Below are 25,745 nucleotides of genomic sequence, written 5' to 3'. Positions count from 1 at the left end.
GTTAAGCTTACTGGTCAGTAATTCCCTGTTTTCTCTCTACCTCCCTTTTTCAATATTGGAGTGACATTCGCTACCCTCCAATCTGTGGGACTGTTCCCGAGTCTATAGAATCCTGGAAGATGACCACCAATCCACTCTTTCTAGAGCCATTTCCTTAAGTACTCTGGGATGTAGATTATCAGGCCCTGGGGATTTATCTGCCTTCAATTTTTCCAGCAGCATTTCTCTACTAATATTGATCTCCCTCAGTTCTTCCCTCTCACTAAATCTTGAATTCTCCAACATTTCTGGCATCTGATTTGTCCTCTTTTGTGAAGACAGAGCCAAAGTATGTATTCGTTGCTCAGCCATTTCTTTGTCCCCTATTATGCATTCCCCCGTTTCTGTCTGTAGGGCATCTACATTTGTCTTCACCAACCTCTTTCTCTTCACGTATCGATAGAAATTCTTAGTGTCAGCCTTTATATTACCTGCAAGCTTACTTTCATACTGTATTTTCCCCTCCTTAATCCCCTTGGTCCTTCTTTGCTGAATTCTAAACTGCTCCCAATCCTCAGACCTATTATTTTTCTTGGCCAATCTGTACGCTTCTTCCTTGGATACTCTCTCTAATTTCCTTTGTAAGCCATGGATTGGCCCTCGTACCCATTTTACTTCTGTGCCAGACGGGAATAAACAGTTGCTGCAGTTCCCCCACTCTCCAATGGCCCTTAATATTAACCCCTGGAAGTATGCCCACCTTAGGGTGGATAATGTGGTAATAATTAAAAAGTTCTCATTTAAAAAAAACTGAAGTCTTGGCATTTTGTCATTTTTAATGGGAAGAATGATGCTGGAAAGCTATTCTCAGAACAGATACATCCCCCACCACCACCACTTGCTCCCTCATTCACCTCACTCCTCATACATACTTGCCACCCTCCCTCTCTCTCATGCACTTGCTTGTCTCTCCCCCCTCCAACATGCATTCAACCCCCCCCCTCTCTTGCAGGCACTCACCCCTTACACACGCATACCTCATTCTTGCACACATGTGCGCACTTACCCACCCCGCTCCCTCATGCACACATGCACACTCTCACCACCTCTTCTTGCCGCTGGCCCCATTCTCAGAATCAATCTTCGTTGTCGACTGTGGGTTTTACTGCACAGCAATAGCAAGATGGTATAAATCAAATGGGCCAATCAGTTAAAAGCGTCTCGGATCACTGGATCCAGTGCTTAAAGAGGCCTTGCTCTGATTGGCCTACTTCATTGCTGTAATTATTTTTGAAATTGGTCAGCTGTTCCTTTCGACAGCGTTTGCCACTTGTGGTGGCCACCAGTTCTGTGGACACTCTGAAGACCCTTCATGGACCCCAGTCTGGGGACCCCTGGTCTACAGCATGCTACTTCCACTACATAGTTAGTTCAGGTGGATAGATGGCTAGCATGTGGTTCAGAATAATACCATCTACCCAGTTTCAGTTCCCATTCCAGCCGAGGCAGGTTTGAGATCTGCCGCCTTGCCCTTACCCAGAGATTAGAAGGCAATGCCCAGTGACAAAAGCAGCGCAGGATGGAGCGTTGGCAGACAATGAGACAAGGACCTGTCTTTGAGCGGAACATGATTGAATTTATACCTATGTGCATTGTTTATGTGTCCTGTCACCAAATATTTATCTTTCTGTCGATTAGCTTGTGGATAAACCAATATCGTTTCGCCTGATCGGAACACCATGTATATTTGTATCCTGGATCCTATTTTTCCCCTGTATCCCACTTAGATTCTTAATGCATCAGTGCAGACCCTGTGCATATGTTTTGAGATGTGTCTGCAGGGAAGTCGTTACATATAGGGGATTGGTGTGGTATGGTCTTACTGCCTTAAGTTTTGTAAATAAATTTGAAATTGCAAATTGGGCAAGATAAGAATGTGTTCAAAAATCTCCACTCGTTTTAAATTTTTAAAATGCTCCATCGTGCAGCACATTTCTTAAAGATAAATGATTGGCCTTTGGCTGAGTTTGTGCTGCATACGAAGGGTGTATGGCTGAAATCGTGCAATAACCGGTTTAACAGGTAGCTTGACAAGTGGAATAAGGCAGGTGCTGAATAACCTGGGAATCTGTTCCCACTGCTTGTTGATCAGTCTGTTGATGAGAAACTTTGGTCATTTGTAATTTAAAATTGCTGCTGTTACTGAACTCTGTCGGGAGGCTGAGAGTGTAAACATTGTGACCAGAATTTGGAGAGATCTGATCCAATTCAGCAGATGGACTGAGGTGCGGTTCTTGTTTCAAAACACGAACCATTAAAATCAGCATTCTCTTGGCTCCTTATCACAATTCGAAGTCCTTTGCAGAAACTGTCTGTACATGTGGTCATGGTGATCTGTTTGCGGCAGGTTGGCAAGATGACACCATCAGAAGTGCTGCTAGTTCTGTCTCCTTTACTGAGTATATCTGCATGGTTTGGGTGCATTGCACTGGCATGTCCAGGTCCTGGTGGAAGTGGAATCTACAGCTGTCAGCCTCTGGGAAATAATTGTATAGCAGTTTTTTTCCATTGTTCTTTCATGGGATGTGGGCATCACTGGCAAGACCAACATTTGTTGCCCATCGCTAATTCCCTTGAACCGAGTTACTTGTTAAGCTATTTCAGAGGGCAGTTTAAGAGCCAACCACATTGCTGTGGGTCTGGAGTCACATGTAGGACAGACCAGGTAGGGATGATGGATATACTCTCCATAGGAGACTATTGAACCAAATTGTTAAAGCAAAATACTGCTGATGAAGGGGCAACGCTCTGAAAGCTCGTGCTACCAAATAAACCTGTTGGACTTTAACCTGGTGTTGTGAGACTACTTACCAAAATATTGCTGATACTGAAGTAAAACAGAAAATGCAGGAAATATCGGCAGGTCCGGCAGCTTTTCTCTTCAGATGATGACCATTCAGGGAGAAGAGTTGAGCGGGAAGTTGACAATTAATCAAAACTATAATTCTTGTAACAGTTAAAAATTGGACATTGTTTCTTTGTTCTAACTGTTACCCAACAGAACTCCAGTAGGTTTAAAGCAGGTGGTACCTCTGCAGTTGTATAGCCACTAGATTGACTGTTGGGTGTATCACCAAGTACTCCTAAAGGAGCAGCATTTTAATGTTGCACAGTTCAAAGAAAGGACCTTTCTAAAGGGTGGGAATGGCTGGTGTGACAATGGTTGAGTTGCCAGAGTTAAAACTTCATGTGTTGCGAGCATTTAAAGGAGAACTGGACCAGTGGCTGACATTTCTACACAGTAAGAAGTCTCACAACACCAGGTTAAAGTCCCAACAGGTTTATTTGGTAGCAAATACCATAAGCTTTCGGAGCTTGCTGCTCCTTCGTCAGATGGAGTGGTCTCCATCTGACGAAGGAGCAGCAAGCTCCGAAAGCTTATGGTATTTGCTACCAAATAAACCTGTTGGACTTTAACCTGGTGTTGTGAGACTTCTTACTGTGCTTACCCCAGTCCAACGCCGGCATCTCCACATCATTTCTACACAGAGCAGGTAGGTGGGTCATTGGGGTGTTGTGTCCTCTGGGCACTATTGTCTTCTGGGAGCTGGAGCAGAATTTTCCTAAATGAATAAAGATTCCTTTTATTCACTTGTCCAAGCAATCTCCTGGGATTGGAAATGTGTTGAGTTGCGCAGGGATAGGAGGGTACTGGTAGGAGGTGATATGTGTGGAAGAAGATGCATGCTGTCCAGGACAAGACCAGATGTTCTTCCCCTGTATTTAACGTGTGTTTGGATGTCGTTTCTGACATCTTCCACTGTAATTACTCTACCTGGTGCTCAGGTGTGGTGTAAAATTAGATGTGTTTTGAGCAGCCAATGTGCACTTTTGTTGTTGAGTATATTTGAAGTATTTTTGGTTGTTTTCCATTCCATTGGTATATAAGTATACATTGGAGGTTTCTGCACTTTCTAATGCACAAATTACAGCCTCAAAGGAGTGGCTGATCTGTAGTTCTGCTATTTTTTAATGTTCGATATTTCATAGGGACTGTTTATTCAAACCATCTCCTCGAGCTACTAATTGCTAAAACGATGCTTTATTTTTAGGGATACCTTGCTGCCCTGTGTCTCATTTCAAAAGACACAAGCACATTTTGCAATCTATCCGACAAATCTAATAGCAATTTTGAGGGATATTTCTAGCCGTCACATTCTTCCTCATTCCTTCCCAAGTTGTAGCAATGTCAACAAGACGATGCTCTTTTTATAGGATGGGTGCATATACACCTATGATCCTTCCAGCTATTGTGGAGACTCCAAGCCTGTATTCACTCATCTCTCCTCCCTCAGTGATGACATTTTCGGCTCTTTTTAAAAATGTATTTCTTACCTTTAAGCTTTTAAATAACTTAATGCAGGCCAATCAAAATTAGATATGAAAACAATGGGTTATACACTTAAGTCTTAATACAGGGCAGCAGAGCTGTCAGAAAAATGCTGAGGTACTAGTGAAGCCCTAAATACATTTAGGGCGTACATTGTTGAGGCATTTATAGAACAGGTTTCCAGGGGATTGAAAGCAGAAAATATTGATTCATTCAAATGCAGATCAGAATGCAATAATTTGGTCCAGAGTATGTAAGTAATTTGAGATGTGGTGAGTATATCTAGTTTGGGATAAAAATGTGACATCTGACTTCTGAGTCTGCACCACTGGAGGTGTTCCTCACCTGATGCCTGGCTCTGTTGTAGCCTAATTGATATGGGTTGATTGCTATGACTAGTCAACAACACACGAGGACGGCCTCAACCGGGATATTGGGTTCATGTCACACTATTTGTAACCCCCACAGTTGCCTAGACCTGCAGAGTTTCACTGGCTGTCTTGTCTGGAGACAATACACATCTTTTTAGCCTGTCTTGATGCTCTCTCCACTCACATTGTTTTGTTTCTAAAAGACTTGATTAGTTGTAAGTATTCGCATTCCAACCATTATTCATGTAAATTGAGTTTGTGTCTTTATATGCTCTGTTTGTGAACAGAATTCCCACTCACCTGAAGAAGGGGCTTAGAGCTCCGAAAGCTTGTGTGGCTTTTGCTACCAAATAAACCTGTTGGACTTTAACCTGGTGTTGTTAAACTTCTTACTGTAGTCAACAACTCCATTATCATTGTATCATACAGCAAGCAGGATGATCAAAAACGAACCAGACACAGCGCAACCCTGGTGGCACACCACTCCCAAGTACGACTCCAATCTCATCCATGAGTGGCCACTTTAGTATGGGTTGCTGGATTGTGATCGGCTGGTTTTCTCACTCTCTTCCCTTGCCCAGAGGCACCGAGGCTAATTGTAGGATGTCAGCTTGATGCCCTGGCTGAAATTAGTTAACAGCATCGCGTGCGTTTTACCTGGAACCTGTGCAATTGGTGTGGCTCATTAACACACTTACACTGATCCATTGCGGAGCTTTGTAGTTGGTCATGGCACAGTATGTTCTACATGGGTTAAGATTACTTTACAGCAAATGTGCGTTTCCCACGTACAATTGAGAATGCTTATCAATGCATTTTATACAAACATTTGTTTTTTAATTAAGTCTTAGCTCGAGGTTTTTAAAAATCTGGTTCAAGGTCTTAACCAAATAAGTTTTGTATCAGAAAGAGAAACTATACCAGAAATCAACATTTCTTTTATGGTAAACAGCACAAGGTTCAAACGTGTTTGCAGTTCTATAAAATGAAGTCTTCACTAAGACTGTTTATAGAGAGACTTCAAGTGCTAACATACAAGGTAGGGAATAGCCTTGACCATTGCAAAAATAACCTTGCAACACCCTATTACAGTCACGTGATGCTATCATGTTTGCCTACACTGCAGTGCTTACTGTGCACACAGCTTATTATGTCGTATCTCACTGACCCTTCTGATGCTGCTGGTCTTGTTAACGCAACTGGTAAGTGATTTTACAAACAATTTACTGTGTTATATGTAGGCTGTGGTTAGTCCTTTTGATTTTAATGTGAGATATCTGCAGTACTACCTCTATTACACGTTGCAGATGGAGCTATTTTGTCCTTGCACTGCCTTAGTTCCAGGTCATTCCAAACTAAAACTGTACGCGAAAACTGAGCTCGAATGTTTCCTTAAAATGCAAAAGAGGGGTCATTCTCTGATCCCATCAGATTGTAGGTTGGCACAGATCTGATTCATTATGGAATAGGATTCAAATTTGCAGTACTGGTAGGATTTGAATAATATTTCATTGCACTTTTCTGTGAAACCTACTTTATTTAGCTTGGAGATTTGATCTCTGTAAATGGCCAGACTTCTCTGAAAAATGGATGTGATCATCTTTGTGTGTACAGTTTTGTAAAACCATATCCTGATTCATAAGGTCATTGTCAGCTATATTCTTCAATGTAAACAAGTCTGCTTTTTGAGACCCACCTACTTAAAACATGGCTGGTTGTAATTGACATAGAAGTATGTTTATATGGAATGCAAGCTTGTTTGCACTGAGGAATGTAGATGACATACAGAGACCCATGTCTATGGAAGACAGGCTGGTTTACAATGTGGGGTGTAGCTGTCAGACCTGTGTACCCACAGGACACTGCATTCCTGTAAAAGCACCATCTTGACTGAAAGCCATACTGCCTTGAACCTTCACATTGGGGCCCAGCTGATGCAGCAGCGTAAGAATTTTTGGACACTTTTTTTTACATTGTTATTTTGGATTGAACTTGAATTGGGCATCATTCTGAGGCTGAGAATTGGGCCTATACTTTGAGATTGGAAGAATGAAAGATAATATTGAAGTTCACTTGATTCTGAAGAAACTTGACAATGGTTACTTCTGGTTGGGTACTACGAAATGGAGTAGTTGAGATAAATATCATTGATCCGTTTAAGGGGAAGCTGGATAAACATGAAGGAACAAAAGAATAAAAGGTTCTAATTGTAAGTTTAGATGAAGAGGAGGCAGCACGTGGAATTTAAACACCAGCATGGAGCTTTTGGGTCGAATGGCCAGTTTCTGTGCTGTATGTTTTATATCTTTCTATGTAACTTGTGCAACAATGAGGCATTCCTGGAATAACCTTGGCCTCTAGCATTTACAACATGATGCAACAGGGCTGCTGAGGCCAAGACCTATTCGTGCCAGCAAGATATTTTCAGGTGTTCTCTTACCTTTAAAGCCTAATCTTAGCAAGAGACACAGTCTCAGGATAAGTGGCTGGCCAGACTGAGATGAGGAAATTTAAAGGAAATGTTTCACTTAATAGGTTGTGGAACTTTGGGATTCTCTAGCCTATTTGGATGCTCCATCGCTGAATATTTTAAGGCTGAGATAGACAGATTTTTGGTGTCTTGGGGAAGCAGGGAATGGGGAGTGGGTGACAAAGTGGAATTAAAGCCTATGGTCGGCCGGGATTGAATAGTGGAGCAGGGTCAAGAGGCCATGTGGTCTACTCCTGCTATTTCATATGATTCATGTCTATGTACCTATTTAGGAGCCTCGCTCACTGATTGCATCAGGTTACAATCTGCGCTAGTACAGTCTGCGCTAGCCTGTTCCGCTGTGCCTTAAATAACCAACCTTATCTTTCTCCTTGGCATAAATGGGGAGGAACGTAAACAGAATATGGAAGTAATTTAAGATGGGGGTGGGGAAGAGCTGCAACTCTTGAGTATATTCATGAGATGTGTTGAGATGTAGGCTTAATAGGTGTGCGAATATCTGAAAATGAATATGGGTCCAACCTATTATTTAAGCTCCATGCACTGCTGGCACCCTTGTGTTAATCTAGCTCCCCCTTAAATGTATTAATGATATTCATCCTAACTACTTCATATGTTAGTGACTTCCACATATCACGCTCTGGGTGGAGACATTTCTCCTGGATTCGTTATTGAATTTCTTGGTGTCTATTTAACATTTAGGACCTCCTAGCTTTGGTCACACCAGCAAGTAGAAACATTTTCTTTACGTTTACCCTGCCAAACCTCTTGATTTTAAAAGATCTCAACAAGGTCACCCCTCAGCCTTCCTTAGATCATTAATTAAGAGGAGGTTTGATAAAGGCTCAAAATCATTAGTGGTTTTCATTGCGTAGATAAGGGCACACAGTTTTAAGTCATGGAAGGGTCAGTAACTAGAGGACACAAATTTAACACAATTGACAAATAAATCACTGGTCACATGAAGAAACATTACTTTGTGCAGTGAGTTGTTCTGACTTGGAATGAGCTGCCTGAAAGGCAGATTCAATAATTTACAAAAGGGAATTGGATAAAAATAATTAGAGAAAAATAAATTGCAGTGCAATGTGCATGGGGAAGGGTTGTGAGACTAATTGACTGGCTTGGTACAACTATATAAAGCTCAGGCTATTCAGAGGACGAAACCTTTGTTTAATTTGCAATAAGTTTTATTTATACAGTGCCTTTAACACAAAATGTCCAAAATCATGTTATTGCTTAACTGGAAGCCAGGGCAGCTCAGTGAGCACAAGGGTGATGGATGAATGGGATTTGGTTTAAGTAAGGACACTAGAGACAGAGTTTTGAGTGAGGATAGAATATGGGAGGTCAGCCAGGAATGCATTTTAGTCGTCATGTCTAGAGGTGCAAAGGCATGGATAAAGGGTTTCAGCATCAGATGGGTTGAGGCAATTTTGAAGTCCAGCAAAATTATGGATGTCGGAATAAGTGGATGGTCCAGACATGCGTTCAAAAGCTTAATTTGGGCTCAGATATGATGCCACGAATATGAGCAGCCTGGTTTGGCCTGGCTAGCCGTTGCTAGTGAAAAGGATAGAGCCGGTAGATGAGAGCAAAGACAATGGCTTCCTTTACAATGTTTAAGTTTCTAACTGAAGGAAATTTCTGTTTATCTAGTGCTGAATGTTGGACAAGCCATCTGATAATTCAGTAGTGGCGAAGGAGTTTAGTGAGATGGTGGTGTGGTAGAACCTGGTGTCATCAGCCTGTTTTTGCTGTATTTTCAGATGATGTTGGCATGGGTTTGTGTGTAGATGAAAAAGAGGCAACAAACCGAGATCCTTGGGGGACAATAAAGCCGAAGTGGGAAAAGAAGCCATTGCAATGATTTTCTGGCTATGATTCAGTGGACAAGAATGGAACCAGTGGAATCCCACTGGGCAGGCCAACACTGTTGAAGGAAGGTGGTATGGTGAACCATGTCAAAGCCTGCAGACATGATGAGATAGATCCCCTTGAATATCTGTTCTCTGACCATCACTGATGCAATATGAATTTCACGGTATACTATTCATATTTGCAGCAACTCACTACGACAATTTAATCGGCATTCCAAATCCATGACCTCTCCCACCTCGCAGGACAAAGCGAAATGTGGGAAAACTCCTCAAATTCTCCTCCCAAGTCTCAGAATCCTGGTTTGAAAATAGATACCTATGTTTCTTTAAAATCCTGGAACTCCTTACTTGACCACTTTTGTCAGTATTGTTGCCACGTGGACTTCAGTGATTCAAGATGGCAGTTCATCACCATCATCTTAAGGGCAGATATGGATGGGCATTAATGACTTTTTTATGAGCAATGCCTACATCCTGAGAGTTATTTTTTTAAAATGAGTGCATTAAAGATTTTAGTGGGCCAAGATTCTCCTGGGGTCTGAATGGATAATTAATCAAAAACACCATCAACTAGCTATTAAAAGTTTTTGTGTTTTTACGCTGAAGCTGTTCCAAGGATAATGCTGATGTCCTTTATATATTGTACCAAGTGTCCCCTGCTGTGTTACACTAGGTGCTCCCAGGCATATTTTGTACTGGGTGCCATTGTTAGTCATTCCAGCCTTGACACAAACATGGAACAAAAATATTTTTCCACAAGTGAGTGGCTGCTCTTAGCACCAAGGTAGCATTTGACCAAGTGCAGCATCAAGCAGTATTGAAGTCAGTGGAATAGAGAAGAAACCTCACTGGCTGGAGTCATACCTAGTACAAGAGTCTAGTTATGGAATTTGGAGATCAATCATCTTAGGTCATCACTGCAGGAGTTTCTCAGGATAGTGTTCTGGACTCCATCCTCTTCAGCTGCTTCATCAATCACTTCCCTGCCGTCATAAGGTCAGAAATAGAGATGTCACAGATGATTGCAGTGTGCAATTGCATTTGCTGCATCTCAGCAATGAAGCAGCCTGTGCCCACATGCAGCAATGCCTAAACAATATTCAGGCTAGGGCTGATAAGTTGCAAGTAACATTCATACGAGGCAAAAAGTAGATGGCTATAAAGAGAGAATGTAATCACCTCACCATTGACAATTTAACATTGATCATTGTCAAATCTTTCACCATCTTGAGGATAATTGCCACACAAATACTGTGTCTACAAAGAGCAGTACAGAGACTGGGTATTCTATGCTTAACGGCTCACTGACTCCTTAAAGCCTTTCCATCATCTATAAGGCATGGGCAAGTATAGTTCCAATCACACTTGGGGAATTCGACATGTAATCACAGAATTGTTAGTGTAGAAGGAGGCCATCGACCCATTGAGTGCACCTGCTCTCCAAGTGAGCAATCAAGTTTAAAAGTAAAATTAAAAGTTTATTTATTGGTCGCAAGTAAGGCTTACATTAACACCGCAGTGAAATTCCCCTAGTCGCCACACTCCGGTGCCTGTTCGGGTCAATGCACCTAACCAGCACGTCTTTCAGACTGTGGGAGAAACCGGAGCACCCGGAGGAAACCCAAACAGACACGGGGCGAATGTGCAAACTCCACACAGACAGTGAACCAAGCCGGGAATCGCACCCGGGTCCCTGACACTGCTAACCACTGTGCCACCATGCCGCCCAAAGGGCAAAGTAGTCAGCTTTAATGGCACTCCAACCACCACTTTAAAAATTCACTCCGATCAGCAGTCTGCTTCTCTGAAATGCATTGTGTGAAATTGCCAGGCTTTTTTTGATAACACCTTCCAAAGCCTCACATGGAAACATTATCACCTCCAAGTTCCCCTCCCAAATCATAAACCATCCTGATTTGGAAATATATTGCCATTCCTTCCTGGTTGGAACAAATCCTGGAACTTTCTCTCTGACATCCTGATGGAAGTATCTTCACCACATGGACTGCAGTGCTTCAAGAAGACAATTCAGCCCCATTTTCTCAAAGGCCATGTGAGATGGGCAATAAATGCTGACTATAGGAGTGACGTCCACATCCCATGAATAAATAAAAAGAATTACCATTGTATTGTAAATATCCACTTGGAAAAGCATGGGTTAGTTATGGAAAATCAGCATGGCATTGTCAGAGGGAGCTGGTGCCTAACAAATTTGTTAGAATTTTTCAAAAATATGATCATGTGCGAATGAGGGAAATTCAGGAGATGCAGTTTTTATGGATTTTAGCACAGCAATTGATAAGGTCCTACATGGGAGACTGATTGAGAAGGTTAAAGCACATGAATTTAGGGAAACTTGGTGAGATGGAGCAGAAACTGGCTTAGCAATAGGACACAAAGGGTAGTGATAGAACGCTGTTTGAATGACTGGATGCATGTGTCCAGCGGTGAACCACAAGGTTCATTACTGAGACACTTATGGTTTGTTAAATTATGTAGACGAAGATGTGGGGGAATGTTAAGCAAGTTTGCAAACGACACCAAGATTGGTAGTATGGGTTAATAGTGAAGAAGAAAATCGTAGGTTACAGGAAGCTATGGATGGGGTTAGTCAGTGGCAGATGGTATTTAACCCTGATAAGTGTGAGGTGATGCACTTTGGAAGAAGAAACAAGACGAGGGAGTATTTAATGAATGGCAGGACACTGGGAAGCTCAGAGGAACCGATGGATCTTGTAGTACTTATTCACATATCCTTGAAGTCTGAAGTCCTTATCTGCTTCAAGAAAACGACCATCATCCCGGAACCAAAGAAAAGCCAGGCAGCGTGCCTTAATGACTATCATCCGGTGGTTCTGGCCATCCATCATTATGAAGTGCTTTGAAAGGTTAGTCATGACACAAATCAATTCTGGCCTCCCAAATTGCCTGGATCCGCTACAGTTGGCCTATTGCTGCAACAGGTCCACAGCAGACGCCATCTCCCTGGCCCTGCACTCAACCTGGAACACATAGATAACAAAGACTCCTATTTATTGACTGCAGCTCAGCCTTCAACACCATTATTCCTACAAAACTCATCTCCAAACTCTGTAGCCTGGGGCTCGGCTCCTCCCTCTGCGACTGGATCCTGAACTTCCTAATCCACAGACCACAATCAGTAAGGATAGGCAACAACAGCTTCTCCATGATCATCTTCAACACCGGTGCCCCACAAGACTGTATCCTCAGCCCCTCACTATACTCCTTATACACATATGATTGTGTAGCAAAGTTTCCCTCCAACTCAATTTTCAAGTTTGCTGACGACACCACCGTAGTGGTTGCATCTCAAACAATGTTGGACACAGAGTACTGGAAAGAAATGGAGAATCTGGCACGATGACAATAATCTCTCCTTCAATGTCAAGAAAGTGAAGGCTCCTGCTCTATCCAAGACCGCAAGAAACTACAAAGGATTGTGAATGAAGCCCAGTCCATCACTCAAACCAGCCTCCCACCCATTGACACTGTCTATAGTTCTCACTGCCTCGGAAAAGCAGCCAGCATAATTAAGGACCCCATGCACCCCGGACATACTCTCTTCCTTCTTCCTTTGGGAAAAAGATACAAAAGTCTGAGGATACGTACGCTGCTCCTGGTAAACTATGTTTCACTTAACTCATCTTTTGAGACCTGAGATCAGGGCCATGAGTTAACACCATATCATATTTCACTGATGCTGTGCCTATTTTAAAACCGAAACTAAATACAATATGGTGCTAATCCAACTGATTGAGAAGTCCTAGGTGGGAGTACGGAGAGAGCAGGATAAGCACATTCTAAATCCATCTTTGACATGTCACTTCCCAGTTAGGTGGGATGTGAAGGAGGGTCCAATTTAAAACCTGCAACTGTTGCTGTGGCTCATATGCTAACATGGTCCTGCACAACCAAACCCTCCATTGAAAGCCTCTATTCTTATTTGACATCACTTGGTGCACAGCCAATGACTCGGTGAGTGAACTTGTACGCCTACATTAAACTAACAAAGCCCACTTGATGGTAAGAATTTTTGGAATAGCATGTGATCCCCTTGTGAGTGTAATAGATAAATTCTGTTCATACTTAAGAGCTGGGCGGGAGTATGATAGAATTGAAGTTGGGAGGTGTACTATTTCTCCCACTAATGTAATGCTTTTTTCAACTCCAAGCACAAGGATTAAAGTAACTACAGGGAACATTTAACTTGTAGAACTTGCCTGACTCAGCTGTGTTCAGTGATAGTCACACAGTAACTGTGTCGTTCGATTCCAGCCAGCAAATTTTCGAGGAGTTGGGGAGGTAATGTTACAAAAATATTTGAAGTGAGTGAATACTTGTACCGAACTAAGTGGTCACAGAGCACTTCTATGGGCTTAGACCTCGGAATATATGGGCAGCTATTGATTATCGCTTTTCTTTATACTTCCAGCACTAGTTTTGCAGAGAATAGTGCGACTGGAGCATTGAACACACTGTCCCACTGTGAATCTTCCTCGTCATGTCAGTGATCCTCTCGATTGCAATCAGTTTTGTCCTCTGTGCTTGGTGAGAATTGGAGTGAGCCCACCAAACTCAGAATAAACTGGATTTGGACCCATGTAACAGGAAGAGCATGATATGGAGCCTTTTACAATATCAAATTTTAACATAAGGAAGATCTGAATAGTCTTTCACCTTTGTGCTCCATACGAGCAGAGAAGTTGGACAAGTTGGACAGATTAGACTTGTTTCTACTGGGGTTGAGAAGTATGAGTGGTGACTTCAAAAATCATAGAATCCCTGCGCTACAGAAGGAGGCCATTCAGCCCATCGAGTCTGTACTGACTACAAGCCCACCCAGGCCCAATTCCTGTAACCCCACACATTTACCCTGCTAATCCCCCTGACACTCGGGTCAATTTTAATATGGCCAATCAACCTAACCAGCACATCTTTGGACTTGATTTAAATATATAATGGTCTTGACAAGGTCGATGTGGAAAGGGTATTTCCTCTTGTAGGTGAGTCCAGAATTAAGGGGCACTGTTTTTTAAAATTAGGGATTGCTCTTTTAGGACAGAGAAGAGGAGAAATCTTTTCTAAGAGTTGTGTGACTTTGGAACTCTGCTTCAGAAGGCGGTGGAGACGGCGGCCGCTGAATACTTTTAAGACGTAGATAGATTCTTGTTGGGCAAGGGAATTAAAGGTTATTGGGCGGTGGATGGGAATGTGGAATTCAAAGCACAAACAGATCAGCCATAAATGGCAGAGGGGCCGAATAATGACTTCTGTTTTGTGTGTTTGTATGATAGAGATGTGCCCTCGACCCTCTCCTGATTAAATAGCCATCTGCGCGAAATAGGAAATAATTGCAAACATAAGATTGTGTTGTGCTGGATCATCATTGTGTTTTGACCGAAGATGTGTTTGTTTTCTAGTGTGTCACATGATACATTCATTAACTGTTCTGATGCTACATCACTCTGCTTACATCATAAAGCAACTGTCTCCTTGTTTACCTGTTTCAAACAGAAAGAGTTCCTCTGGTGTATTTAACAGACTCTCTATTCTGTTGGCTAATGAAATAACACCACGCCAAAAGTTTCCATATCACCAGTAGCCACGTGTAAACATAGGTGAACATGATGAGTGAAGTGTTGCAGGAGTTCACTATGCTTGTGGCAACTGTCCCACGTGCCTAACTTACTCGAGAAAGGTAACCCTTTGATACAGGGGATGCTTGAGATTTGTAATTTTCTGTCTCATCGAGTTTCTGAGCTAAAACTTCACCAGTTTTGTTCATATATGTTGTGGCTGTGTGCCTGCATCTAATGCAGAGAGACTTAGAAATGTAAGCATTGATGACTGGTGCTTCAGTCTCTCCCTTGCATGGGGCAAGGTGCAGCAGGGAGCATTTTTCGGTGTTAATTTACTATTTCATGGTCCAGATTGGGTTAATGTGACTTAGCATCAGGTTTGCTAGTAACATTGTCATTGATATCCAACCACAAGTTACCATAAATTAATGTTGATGAGTTGAATAAATTACTGTGCGGGTGAAAAATTGACAGCTAATACATCGGGTGTTTAGACACTCAATATGTACTTGTTTTTCTGGCAGCTTCCATCTTTCTTGCTCCTGTCTTGACTTGCTCTGTGATTTAGTCTCACGGGACTTTCTCCTTTTCAAACCCACCCCATCCCACTGAAGATAATGGCTCTTAGCGATTCTGTTCCACAGATGCTGATGTCCCCCCTGCCACAGGATTCAGTCCCACCTGCACCAACATTATATTGTAGTTATAATCGGGGATTTGAATGACCTGAATATAGTCTGGGATAGTGGTAGCGTAAAGGGCAGAGGAGGGGCAAGAGCTCCTAGATTTCCATGGGAATTTTCTACAGCATTGTGCCCGGTCCACCAAGAAAGAAGGCACCGCTGGACCTTGGAAATGAGGTGAGTCAAGTAGATTAAGTGTCAGTGAATAAATATTTAGGAAGCCGTGATCGCTGTCTTGTAAGGTTTAGGATGATGATGGAAAAGGGTATTGGGCAATCCAGAGTAAGAATAATTAACTGAGGGAGAGCCGACTTCAAGAATGGAGCTTGACCTAGTAGACTGAAACCAAAGGTTTAATGGAAAAAACTAGCGGAACAATGGGCTACTTTTTTAAAAAATGGTTTGGGCATAATCAAGGTGTATTCCCTTAAAAGGGAAAAGTAGGGCAAATAAATCCAGAGTTCCTTGGATGAAAAAGGAGATAGAGATCAAGATAAAGGGGGGAAAAAAGTGTGCTTATGACAGATGTCAGGTTGAAAATACAATTGAGAGCCAGGCTGAATACAGAAGGTTCAGAAGGGAGGTAAAAAACAAATGAGACAAGTGAAGAGGAATTTACTGAGAAAAAACTGGAAGCCAACATAAAGAGGAATCCCAAAGTCTTCCAAAGGCACATACATAGTAAAAGGGAGGTAAAAAGAGGAGTTGGACCAATTTGGGACCAAAAAAGGTCTTGCACAAGGAGCATGGCTGAGGTCTACTTTGCACCTGTCTTTACCAACATGCCAGTGGGACTTTATGAAGGTCATGGTGACAGGGAAATAAACTCTGTCACCAGAAGTGTTCAAAATTGATAATTGGACAGTATTGGATCAACTGTGAGCATTTAAACATTGGCAAGACACTGGGACCAGATGAGATGTATCCAAGGAAATTGAAGAAAATGAGTGGAAATTGCAGGTCACTGGGCCTAATCTTTCAGCGTTCCCTGGACTTGGGAGGTGCCAGAGGACTGGATAATTGCAAATATCAATTTCTTGCTCAAAAAAGGTTGTATGGAAAAGCCCAGTAATTACAGACCAGTCAGTTTAACTTCAACTGAGGGAGGCGATGGCCTAGTTGTTATCGCTTGACTATTAATCCAGAAACTCAGCTAATTTTCTGGGGACCCAGGTTCGAATCCCACCACGGCAGATGGTGGAATTTGAATTCAATAAAATATCTAGAATTAAAAGTCAACTGATGACTATGAAACCATTATCGATTGTCGGAAAAACCCATCTGGTTCACTAATGTCCTTTAGGAAAGGAAACCTGCCGTCCTTACCCGGTCTGACCTACATGTGACTCCAGAGCCACAGCAATGTGGTTGACTCTCAACTGCCCTCTGAAAATGGCCCAGCAAGCCACTCAGTTCAAGGGCAACTAAGGGTAGGCAATAAATGCTGGCCAGGCAGCAACACCCATGTCCCACGAATGAATTTTAAAAAAAAAGTGGTGGGGAAGCTTCGAGAAACAGTTATTCAGGATTTAATTAATAATCACATGAAAAAATCTGGGTTGGATTAGGAAGAGTCAGTGTGGATTTCTCAAGGGAAAATAGTGTTTAACTCGAGTTTTTTGAAGAGGTAAGAGAGGGTCGATGAGGATAATGTTGTTGATGTGTCCATGGAATTTCAGAAGACATTTGATACAGTGCCAGACAACAGACTTCTGAGAAAAGTTACAGCTCCTTGAATAAAAGGTGGTAGGAAAAATGATTGGGAGAAGTTGGGAGTGTTCTCCTTGGAGAGGAGAAGACAAAGAGGACATTTGATAGAGGTGTTCAAAATCATAAGGGGGCTGGGTAGAGTAGAGATGGAGAAATGTTCCCACTTGTAAAAGGATCAAGAATGAGAGGGCATTGTTTTAAAATGATTTGAAAAAGAAGCAAATGTTATGGTGAGAAACAGCTTTTTCACACAGCGAGTGGTTTGTGTCTAGATTGCACTGTCTGGCAGAGGCAGGTTCAAACAAGGCATTCGAGGGCATTAGATGATTATTTTAATAGAAAAAATGTGCAGGGGTACGGGGAAAAGGCAAAAGAACGGTACTAAATCGTAATGCTCATTTGGAGAACCATTGCAGACACACTAGGCAGAATGGCATCTCTGCACTGTTGACAATTCTGTGACTCCCTCCCCCTGTTCTGACTTGCACTGAGATTCAGTCACACAGGCCAAAACTCCTATTCACCTGTCCTGAAGTTGTTGGCCTTTACTACATTATTCATGATGCATGAGGTTTAGTGGTGAGCGCCTAAAGATATTATGGCAGATCTTTAGATTGTTATCACATAACAGGTACACAGGTGCCTTTCCAGTTGGGTATTGTGATTCATTTTCCCTTCCTTAATCTCTCTATGCTTAAAAGGGAAACAGCTGCCTTGTTTAAATCTTGTAAATCCTGGAGATGTTTAACAGATCAGTAGCAGTGCATGTAACACCTTATGGATTAATAACACAATTCTCTGGTCATCAGGCTATAAACAAATTGATAAATTGGGGCAGGCACAGGAAGAGCAACAGGACTGAAATGCAGAATGAAATGGGTGGGCTTTGAGGAGAAATTAGAGGGGAGTAAACCCAGAATATTACTGCAGAGTAAACAAGGGAAGTGATGACCGTAGGATATCAGAAAAAACTGGTGCAGAAGTGCAGAGAACCTATGGTAGGTGAGTGTTAAGGGGAGGGGAAGGTTTGGGGTGTTGTTGGAAACAAAACATTAGGCAGGTTTACAATGCAGTTATGGTGACAGTTACTGTCCCAGTGGACGGGATTACAAAGCATAATAACATTAAATTCTCACAGCTATAAGGAAACAAGCCTTTTGATCCAACTATTATGTTGGTTTATCTTCCACACAAGCAGGTTTGTACTTGCTGTTTTCCCCAATCCCTTCACCTCCTGTTCCTTTAATTCCTTGTCCAAACTATTCTCAAATATAGACATGATCTGTGCTGCAATCTGACAGCCTCACAACCCACTGTTTAACAATAAAACTTAATCCTCCTCTCTGTCCTAAATTACGGACACATGGTCTTGCATCTTTATCTCCTTGCTCTGGGAAGCTCAGCTATTCTGCCTATTCCCTTCTGGCAAGTTGTGAAATTGAAATCTGATACCTTGAGAGGGTACGAAAAGCATAGCCGCAAACCTGCCAGATTGTTTGTAAAAGCTAGGTAGGTGACTAATGCCTATCTGGGAAGGGAACTTGGCCTGGCCTACACTTGGACTCGAGTCCCACACTGACATCACAACTTTTCTTAACAAATGAAATAAAAGCTATGTATGAAGTAACAAATGCGAGTAAATGCTTGGAGGCTGTCATCCCTGACTTAAAATGATATAAAACAAATGAAATAACTTGTACTTTTGCTACATGTTTAAAATATAGAGATTGAGAGAAAAACAGAAAACCAATCTTGTTACCTCCAGCCTCAACTATTCAAATGTCCCTTCTGGTCTGTCTCATTTTCCATCCTCCTCGGACTTGAGGTCATCCAAAACTGCTGCTCATATCCTAATTCACACCAAATCCAGTAAACCCTGTGCTCAGTGACTTAGTTTGATTCCCATTCTAAGCAACACTAGAAATTTCATTCTTGTTCTCAAGTCCCTTGTGGCCATGTCCCTCCCCAACACTGCAAATTCCACCAGCCCTCCAACCCTTTGAGATTTCTAAGATCTTCCAATTCTAGCCTCTCGTGCATCCATGATTTTAATCACAACATTTAATGATCATGCCTTAGGCTGGCTAGTCCCTAAGGTCTGGAATTCTGCCCCTAAGTGCCTCCATCTTTTTCACCACCTCAAATATCCTCTTTGACCATTTGATCTCTTGCCTTAATGTCTCTCGCTTGATTGCTCCTGCAAAGCATTGAGACATTTTACTATGTTAAAGGTGCTGCATAAATGTTATATTGCTGACATTCAGTTGCTTGAGTTTTCCATTCAGCCCTGCTTTTGGTGGCTTTGACAACTATTGTAACCTTAGTGTAACCATTATAGTATCTGTCAAACATATTACTTATTAACCTGTACAGTACCTTTGTATAATGTGTACAACATTCCAATATCAGTCCACTGTGACCTGTCCTAATTTCATAGCTGAAGACCATTGCAAATGTGGAATAAGTACTTCAAAACAATGGGTTGGGAGTGAAATTTGATTATCTAAGGTGTATGAGAGAATGCTAGTCACCAGAAATACTTACATCTTGATGCTGTCATTGTGGGGAAAAAAAATCAAAATGCTGGCTTGAGAAAGGTCATATCGACTCTTGATTCTGACATTTTTTTTGCGGCGTGAGAGTTAATGTGGATGAAATTTGACAACTGAGCATGGGTTATATGTTGGAATAAGCAAGCAAACATTGGGTTAGAATGTGGAAGCAAGGATTGTGTTATGGTGCATTATGAATAGAAAGTACGGACACTACAGTTCTTAATGATGAAGGGGTCATCAGGACTCAAAATGTTGGCTCTATTGTCTCTCCACAGATGCTGTCAGACCTGCTGAGATTTTCCAGCATTTTCTGTTTTTGTTTCACAGTTCTTAATGTTTTTCTGTATTCTCAGTTGTGAGCATTGTTTGAATGAAAGGGAGAGGAAGAAGTTATAAATTGTCAAAGACATCCAACAAGAAACTGTTGTGGCTGTTCAGGCACCACCAAGTTCTAACATTCCTCACGATCTATTGCTTTGTTATATATCTGGTGTTTTCAGTTTTTTTTATTTTACTGGTTGGTGAATCACCAGCCAAATTGGCTTTCATTCAGTAATGTGTTGAGCTGGATTTCTGACATGCTGTCTTGTCTCTACGCATTTGGGGTTAAAGTTTATTTCCTCCTGCTGTAACACTGAGTATTATATCATCATTGCACTTCTGGCCAATGAGGAGTCACCTTTTCTGAGCTCAGAAGATGCCTCAGTGAGGACAGAGGTGTCTGGAATATGTGCCATCAGCCTGCTGGAGCCCTGCTTCCAGGGTACAGCCTAGCCTGGAGACCTTTTCTCGAAGTGATATGGCCCTGGGAGGCACCTAGTTCCAGGTAAACAATGCCTGTGCCTTTCCTCAGCTTTTGCATCACGGAGAGAGAGCGTGAGAGAGGCAGGAGCTCGCATCAAGGTGAGTATCTGCCCAGCCTGTAGAAAATTAATGATACATTATTGTTGTTGTTAGAAGTTTGTATGAGCAAGAGTGAAAAAGCAAGCACAAGTTTACTGCAGTTCTCATGTCAGTAGTTTTCTCTGCCCTCTTGGATATGAAGTTTGCTTGCATGGGGTGGGAGGAAGGAAGGTATGTTGTGAAGAGAAAGTATGGGTAATGGAGGGAAGCTTTTGAGAGAGATATTGTGCTGGGGAAAGAGGATCAGGGTAGGGTGGGTCACTGGCGCAGGGGACAGGGAAGGTATTGCAGATGGGAATAGTATGAAGGGGAGGGTGATTGTTTATAGGATGCTGAAGGTTCCCCCACAGGCTATGGTTGAATCCAGTGTGAGGTCACAGCCACCCTATGCCATCACCTGGGGTCCTCGATTGATCTTGCCTGTCCTGGGTCAACAATCAAGGGCAGCTGTCAGCCAATTGGCTGTCAATATTCAGGCCAGGTGTGACTGAATAAACATTGATGGTGTTCATCTTTTCCTCCTCTACAGAAATGCCAGCACCAGCTAAAGTCGTCAAAGCAGGGAACCCAAGACCAAAGAAAGGGGCCAAGGTAAATGCAACTAACTTGCACGTTCTATTTTTAAAATTTTATTTTGTGTTTTCTTTGTTAAAAGTTACTCACTCCACCAACTCTTCATGGTCTCCCCTTGCTATATATAGAAGATAATCTCTCGATTCTGAGTTTGTCAGCTCTGCTAGATCTGTGTGGTTTGCCAGCTCTGGTGTTGGGGTGATGCTCTTGGCTACAGTGTATACATTACTCCTAATTCATCCCACTGGGTCAGTTAGGATGTTCATGGCAGTTTTGAACATTAATGTCAGAAACTATGCTTTGGGGCTAATTCTCTGTGTGTGCGCCAGCTGCTACTGTAGGAGGTGGTGATGCTGAGCTGCCGAGAAGAGCTGCAAGTTTCTGGTCAAGGTTCTCCTGTAGTCTTAGGTGGGGAGTTCCAGGATTTTTACCAATTGATGATGATAAAACCACAAGTCAGGATATTGTGTGGCTTGGACAGGAATTTGAAGGTGCTGGTGTGCAAAGGTATCTGCTACCTTTGTCCTAGGTGGCAGGGGGTCGTCATGTGTTTGGGAGGGGTTGTTGGGGAATTCTTGCTGAGTTGTTGCATTGCATCTTATAGATGATACGAATCAGTTATGAGCTTGTTTGGAAGGGAGTGCATGTTTAAAGTGATGGATGAGGTGCTGATCATGGGAGCTACTTTGTCCTGAATGGTGTTGAGCTTCTTGAGTGTTGTTGGAGCTGCACTCATCCAGGCAAATGCAGAATAGTCCATCATGCTACTGGATGTGTCTTTTAGAAGATGGAAAAGATTTGGAGGGTCAGGAGGTGAGTCAGAACACAAAACATCCTACCTTTGGTCTACTCTTGTAGCCACAGTGTTTGTGGTTAATCCAGTTAAATTGCTAGTTATTGGCCTCCTAGATATTGATGGTGGAGGATTTGATGATGGAAATGCCATTGAATGCCGCGGGGAGATGGCTTGACGTTTTCTCATTGGAGATGGTCGTTCTTTGGCAATTGTGCTGCACAAAATGTTATTTGCCACTTATCAGGCCAGGCCTGAATGTTGTCCAGCCCTTGCTTCATGTGGAGGCACTGACTGCTTCAGTATCTGAGGAGTTGCAAATAGAACTGTACGCTCTGCATTCATCAGCAAGCTTTGATAGAAGGAAAGTGATTGTTGAAGGTGGTTGAGTCTCGGACAATAATTTAGAGAGCATTTGAAGCAATGTTTTGGTGCTGGGGTAATTAACCTCCAATGTTCACAGCCACCTTCCTTGCTGCTAACTGAGTCCAACCAATGGAAAGTTTTTTCCCTGATCATCATTGACTTCAATTTTTCAAGTGTTCCTTGATGCAAGATTCTGTCAAATGCCGACAACTATCGCTAGTCTCCTCGCCACTCTCTGCTCACTTGGTCAGCCTCTGCGCTACTCCTTGCTGGTTCACCCAGCCTCCTCATCGCTCCCTGCCTCTCCCTGGCCTCCTCACCTGTCCCCAGCTGCCTTGCCATACCCCACTGACTCATCCAACCTCCTTGGCTTCCTTGGCTCTCCTCAGCCTCCTTGCAAGTGTTTAAGGATATCCTAAGTATTTGCAGTTACAGCACAGATGCTGCACCTGTATGGGGGAGATTTCTCTCTCAATGTTTTGAATTTTCCATCCGCTTTTTTCTTTTTCACGGACTGTTAAAGGTTTTCAAAGGTTAATTTTCCCGCTGTCCCAGTCTATTTTGAGCCCTGATGGTAATTGACTTGGATAGATTTGCTCTGCTGTTTGTGGGCAGGATCTACCTGGGCAGCTTTCCACATTGTTGGGTGGACACTGTTTTTGTCAGTGTTTTGGAATGCTTGGGTGAAGGCATGGCTGGTCCTGGAGTACAAATGTGGAGCACAAGTCTTCAATGTTACAGTTAGGATGTGAGGACTCATAGTTGTTACTTGGCTTTTCTTGACATTGGGTTGAATGATTCAAATTGGCTGAAGGCTAGCATCTCTGATTTTGGGAGCTCAGGTGGCAGCCGACATAGATCTGACCCTCAGTACTTCTTCCTGAGGATGTTGTGCGCACATCAACCTCCAGCATCATTGAGCATGGAGATATTCATAGAGCCGCCTCTGTTCATTAATTATTTGGATTGTCCTCTACCATTTGCGAGTGGATGTGACAGAACTTCTGAACTTTGATCTGATCTGTTGGTTGTGGGATGTTTCACCTCTATCTCTGTCATCCACTATTCAGCATGCATGTAGTGCCACATCATAGCTTCAGCAACCTGGCATCTCATGTTTGGGTACACCTGCTGCTGCCCCCTGTCTGCTCTGCTCTCCTTGGTGAGCTGGGCAACAGTTGCTGGCCTTACCAGTGACACTCACATCCAATGAAAGAATAAGACAAAAGGTTGGCCCCCTCCCCTGGCCTGATGTTGATGGTAAAGAGTAGTTGCACACTGTGGTTGAATACGATTTTTGCCGCTGATGATGACCCACTCAACTTCATGGATACCCAGATTTGGTTTTCCGAGTCGACTCTGAATTTTCCTACTTCCTATGAGGATAGTGCCACACAACACAATGGAGTGTGTCTCAGTTTGAACACTAGACTTGGCATCTACAAGGAGCACCTAGCACTTATGTCATGGATATTTGTATTTCGGACAGGTAGGTTGGCGAGGACAAGGTCAAGGTTGAAGATGGCAGACACATGGGAGCACCAACACCTGTAAGCTCCCTTCCAAATCTCTCTGTTTTGGGATGGACTATATTGCCATTTCTTCACTGCTGGAGGATTAAAAACATGGCACTTGTTTCCTAAAAAGCTTTTGATTTACCTCCACCATATGGACTGCAGCAGTTCAAGAAAATAGCTCACCACCACCACTTTCTCAACAGCAATTAGGAGTAGGCAACTAAGGCTTCCTTCACATTCCATGAATGAATTAAAAAAAGATAGGTTTTCCATTTGTTATTCTCTCACCACCTCCTGCAGGCTCTGTCTGTCAGATCTTTCTGTTTCTGATGGAGCTCGTCAAGTCCCATGATGTTGTCAAGTCACTTTTGATGGTAGACATTGAAGTCTCTTCTATTCTTTGCCTTTGCTATCCTCAGTACTACTTCTTGGTAGTGTTCAGCATGGAGGAGTACTGATTAATCAGCTGAGGGAGGGTAATAGGTAGGAATCACCAGGAGGTTTCCTTGTCCTTGTTTGACCTGATGCTATGGGACTTCATGGGGGCCTGGAGTTGCTGTTGACAACTCCCAGAATGACTGCCTCTTGACAGTATATCACTGCTACTACCTCTGGTGGGCCAGTCCTGATGGGACAGGACATACCCATAGATGGTGATGGAGAAGAATGAACATCAGCTATACGGTATAACCCTACATTTGGCTGTTGTTTGGCTTGTCTTTGGGAGTCTAAGCTCTCTCAATTTTAACAAAGATAATAGCGAGGAGGATATTGTGGAGCTAATTGGGCTGGGAGTGCCTTTATCCCAAATGTTTTAGATGACCCAATCTCGAGATGGGTACTACCTCCAGGGACTAATGTTAAGGGGCCATGGGAGGGTGGCATGGACAGGGGTTAATGTGAGGGACCAAGTAGCTGGTGAATGTATTTGTGATTGTGTCTCTTTTTAAATCCTAATGTGTGCCCGGATCGAGATCAAAGAGACTTACGAACATTTAATTTGTGTTCGTGCCTATTCCGCGGCAAAAAAAGGGACATCAACATTGTGGGAATGTTTGGGGTTCGCTGATGCACCTGGGGGGTCTCTGGGGGTTCGGTGGCTCAAAGTTTGGGAAACCCTGCTTTAGAAACATAACAAGGACCAAAGCTCTGATTTGGCCCTGTTTTTGCTGAAATAATATTTGAGGTTGCTCTGGTTCCTCCCACAGTCCAAAGATGTGCGGTTAGGTGAATTAGCCATGGTAAATGTGTGGGGTTATGGGGATAGAGAGGTGGGGATGGCCTGGGTGGGATGTTTTTTTGGGAGTCAGTGCAGACTCGATGGGCCGGATGTCCTCTTTGTGCACTGCAGGGATTCTATAGTTGTCAGTGTCTGATTCCGTTGGAGCAGTTGCTGCATTTTGTGATCTTTGTCACGATGTTTACAAGAGAGCAAATTGAAAACAAAAGTGCCTTTCACAACCATAGGATATCGAAAATGTTTTATATCAATTTGTCGCTTTTGAATTGTTGTCATTGTTTGAATGGAGGCAATAGGTGGCAGATATGGTCTGTTGGTGCTGTTTTTAACATGATACAGCTATTTATCACGTGTTACAATCATCACTTGAAAATTAGCAGCAAAGTGAATTGTAACATGAAAAATGAACTGACCTGGATTCCGAAGCTGCAGTTTGTTCACTGGCTCCTGTCCCACGCTTTCACTGGGTGTCCCCACTGGGTGTGTCGTGCCGACCCCCCTCCCCCCTCTCTCCCACCTCCCCCTTCTCCCCACCTCCCCCCCCCTCTCTCCACCTCTCTCCACCTCCCCCCTCACTCCACCTCCCCCCTCTCTCCACCTCCCCCCTCTCTCCACCTCCCCCCTCTCTCCACCTCCCCCCTCCTCCCACCTCCCCCCTCCTCCCACCTCCCCCCTCCTCCCACCTCCCCCCTCC

General features: G+C 43.0%; 1 protein-coding gene across 3 annotated transcripts in view; it reads left to right on the top strand.

Moving 5' to 3' along the window:
• larp1 (La ribonucleoprotein 1, translational regulator) overlaps nt 1-25,745 on the top strand; it is a 108,206-nt gene that overhangs the window by 30,283 nt on the left and 52,178 nt on the right. For 2 of the 3 annotated variants that reach the window (XM_078230669.1, XM_078230672.1), the window contains exon 2: nt 21,092-21,153. In XM_078230669.1, the coding sequence (XP_078086795.1) occupies nt 21,092-21,153 (62 nt within the window). Of the gene's footprint in view, nt 1-5,870; nt 5,943-21,091; nt 21,154-25,745 lie in introns of those variants that run through there. The other variant, XM_078230671.1, reaches the window with a different exon arrangement.

The sequence above is a fragment of the Mustelus asterias genome, chromosome 16, assembly GCF_964213995.1.
Source record: "Mustelus asterias chromosome 16, sMusAst1.hap1.1, whole genome shotgun sequence".
Taxonomy (NCBI): Eukaryota; Metazoa; Chordata; class Chondrichthyes; order Carcharhiniformes; family Triakidae; genus Mustelus; species Mustelus asterias.
Note: the sequence above shows the minus strand (reverse complement) of the source record. Positions and strands in the feature narration are given on the sequence as shown.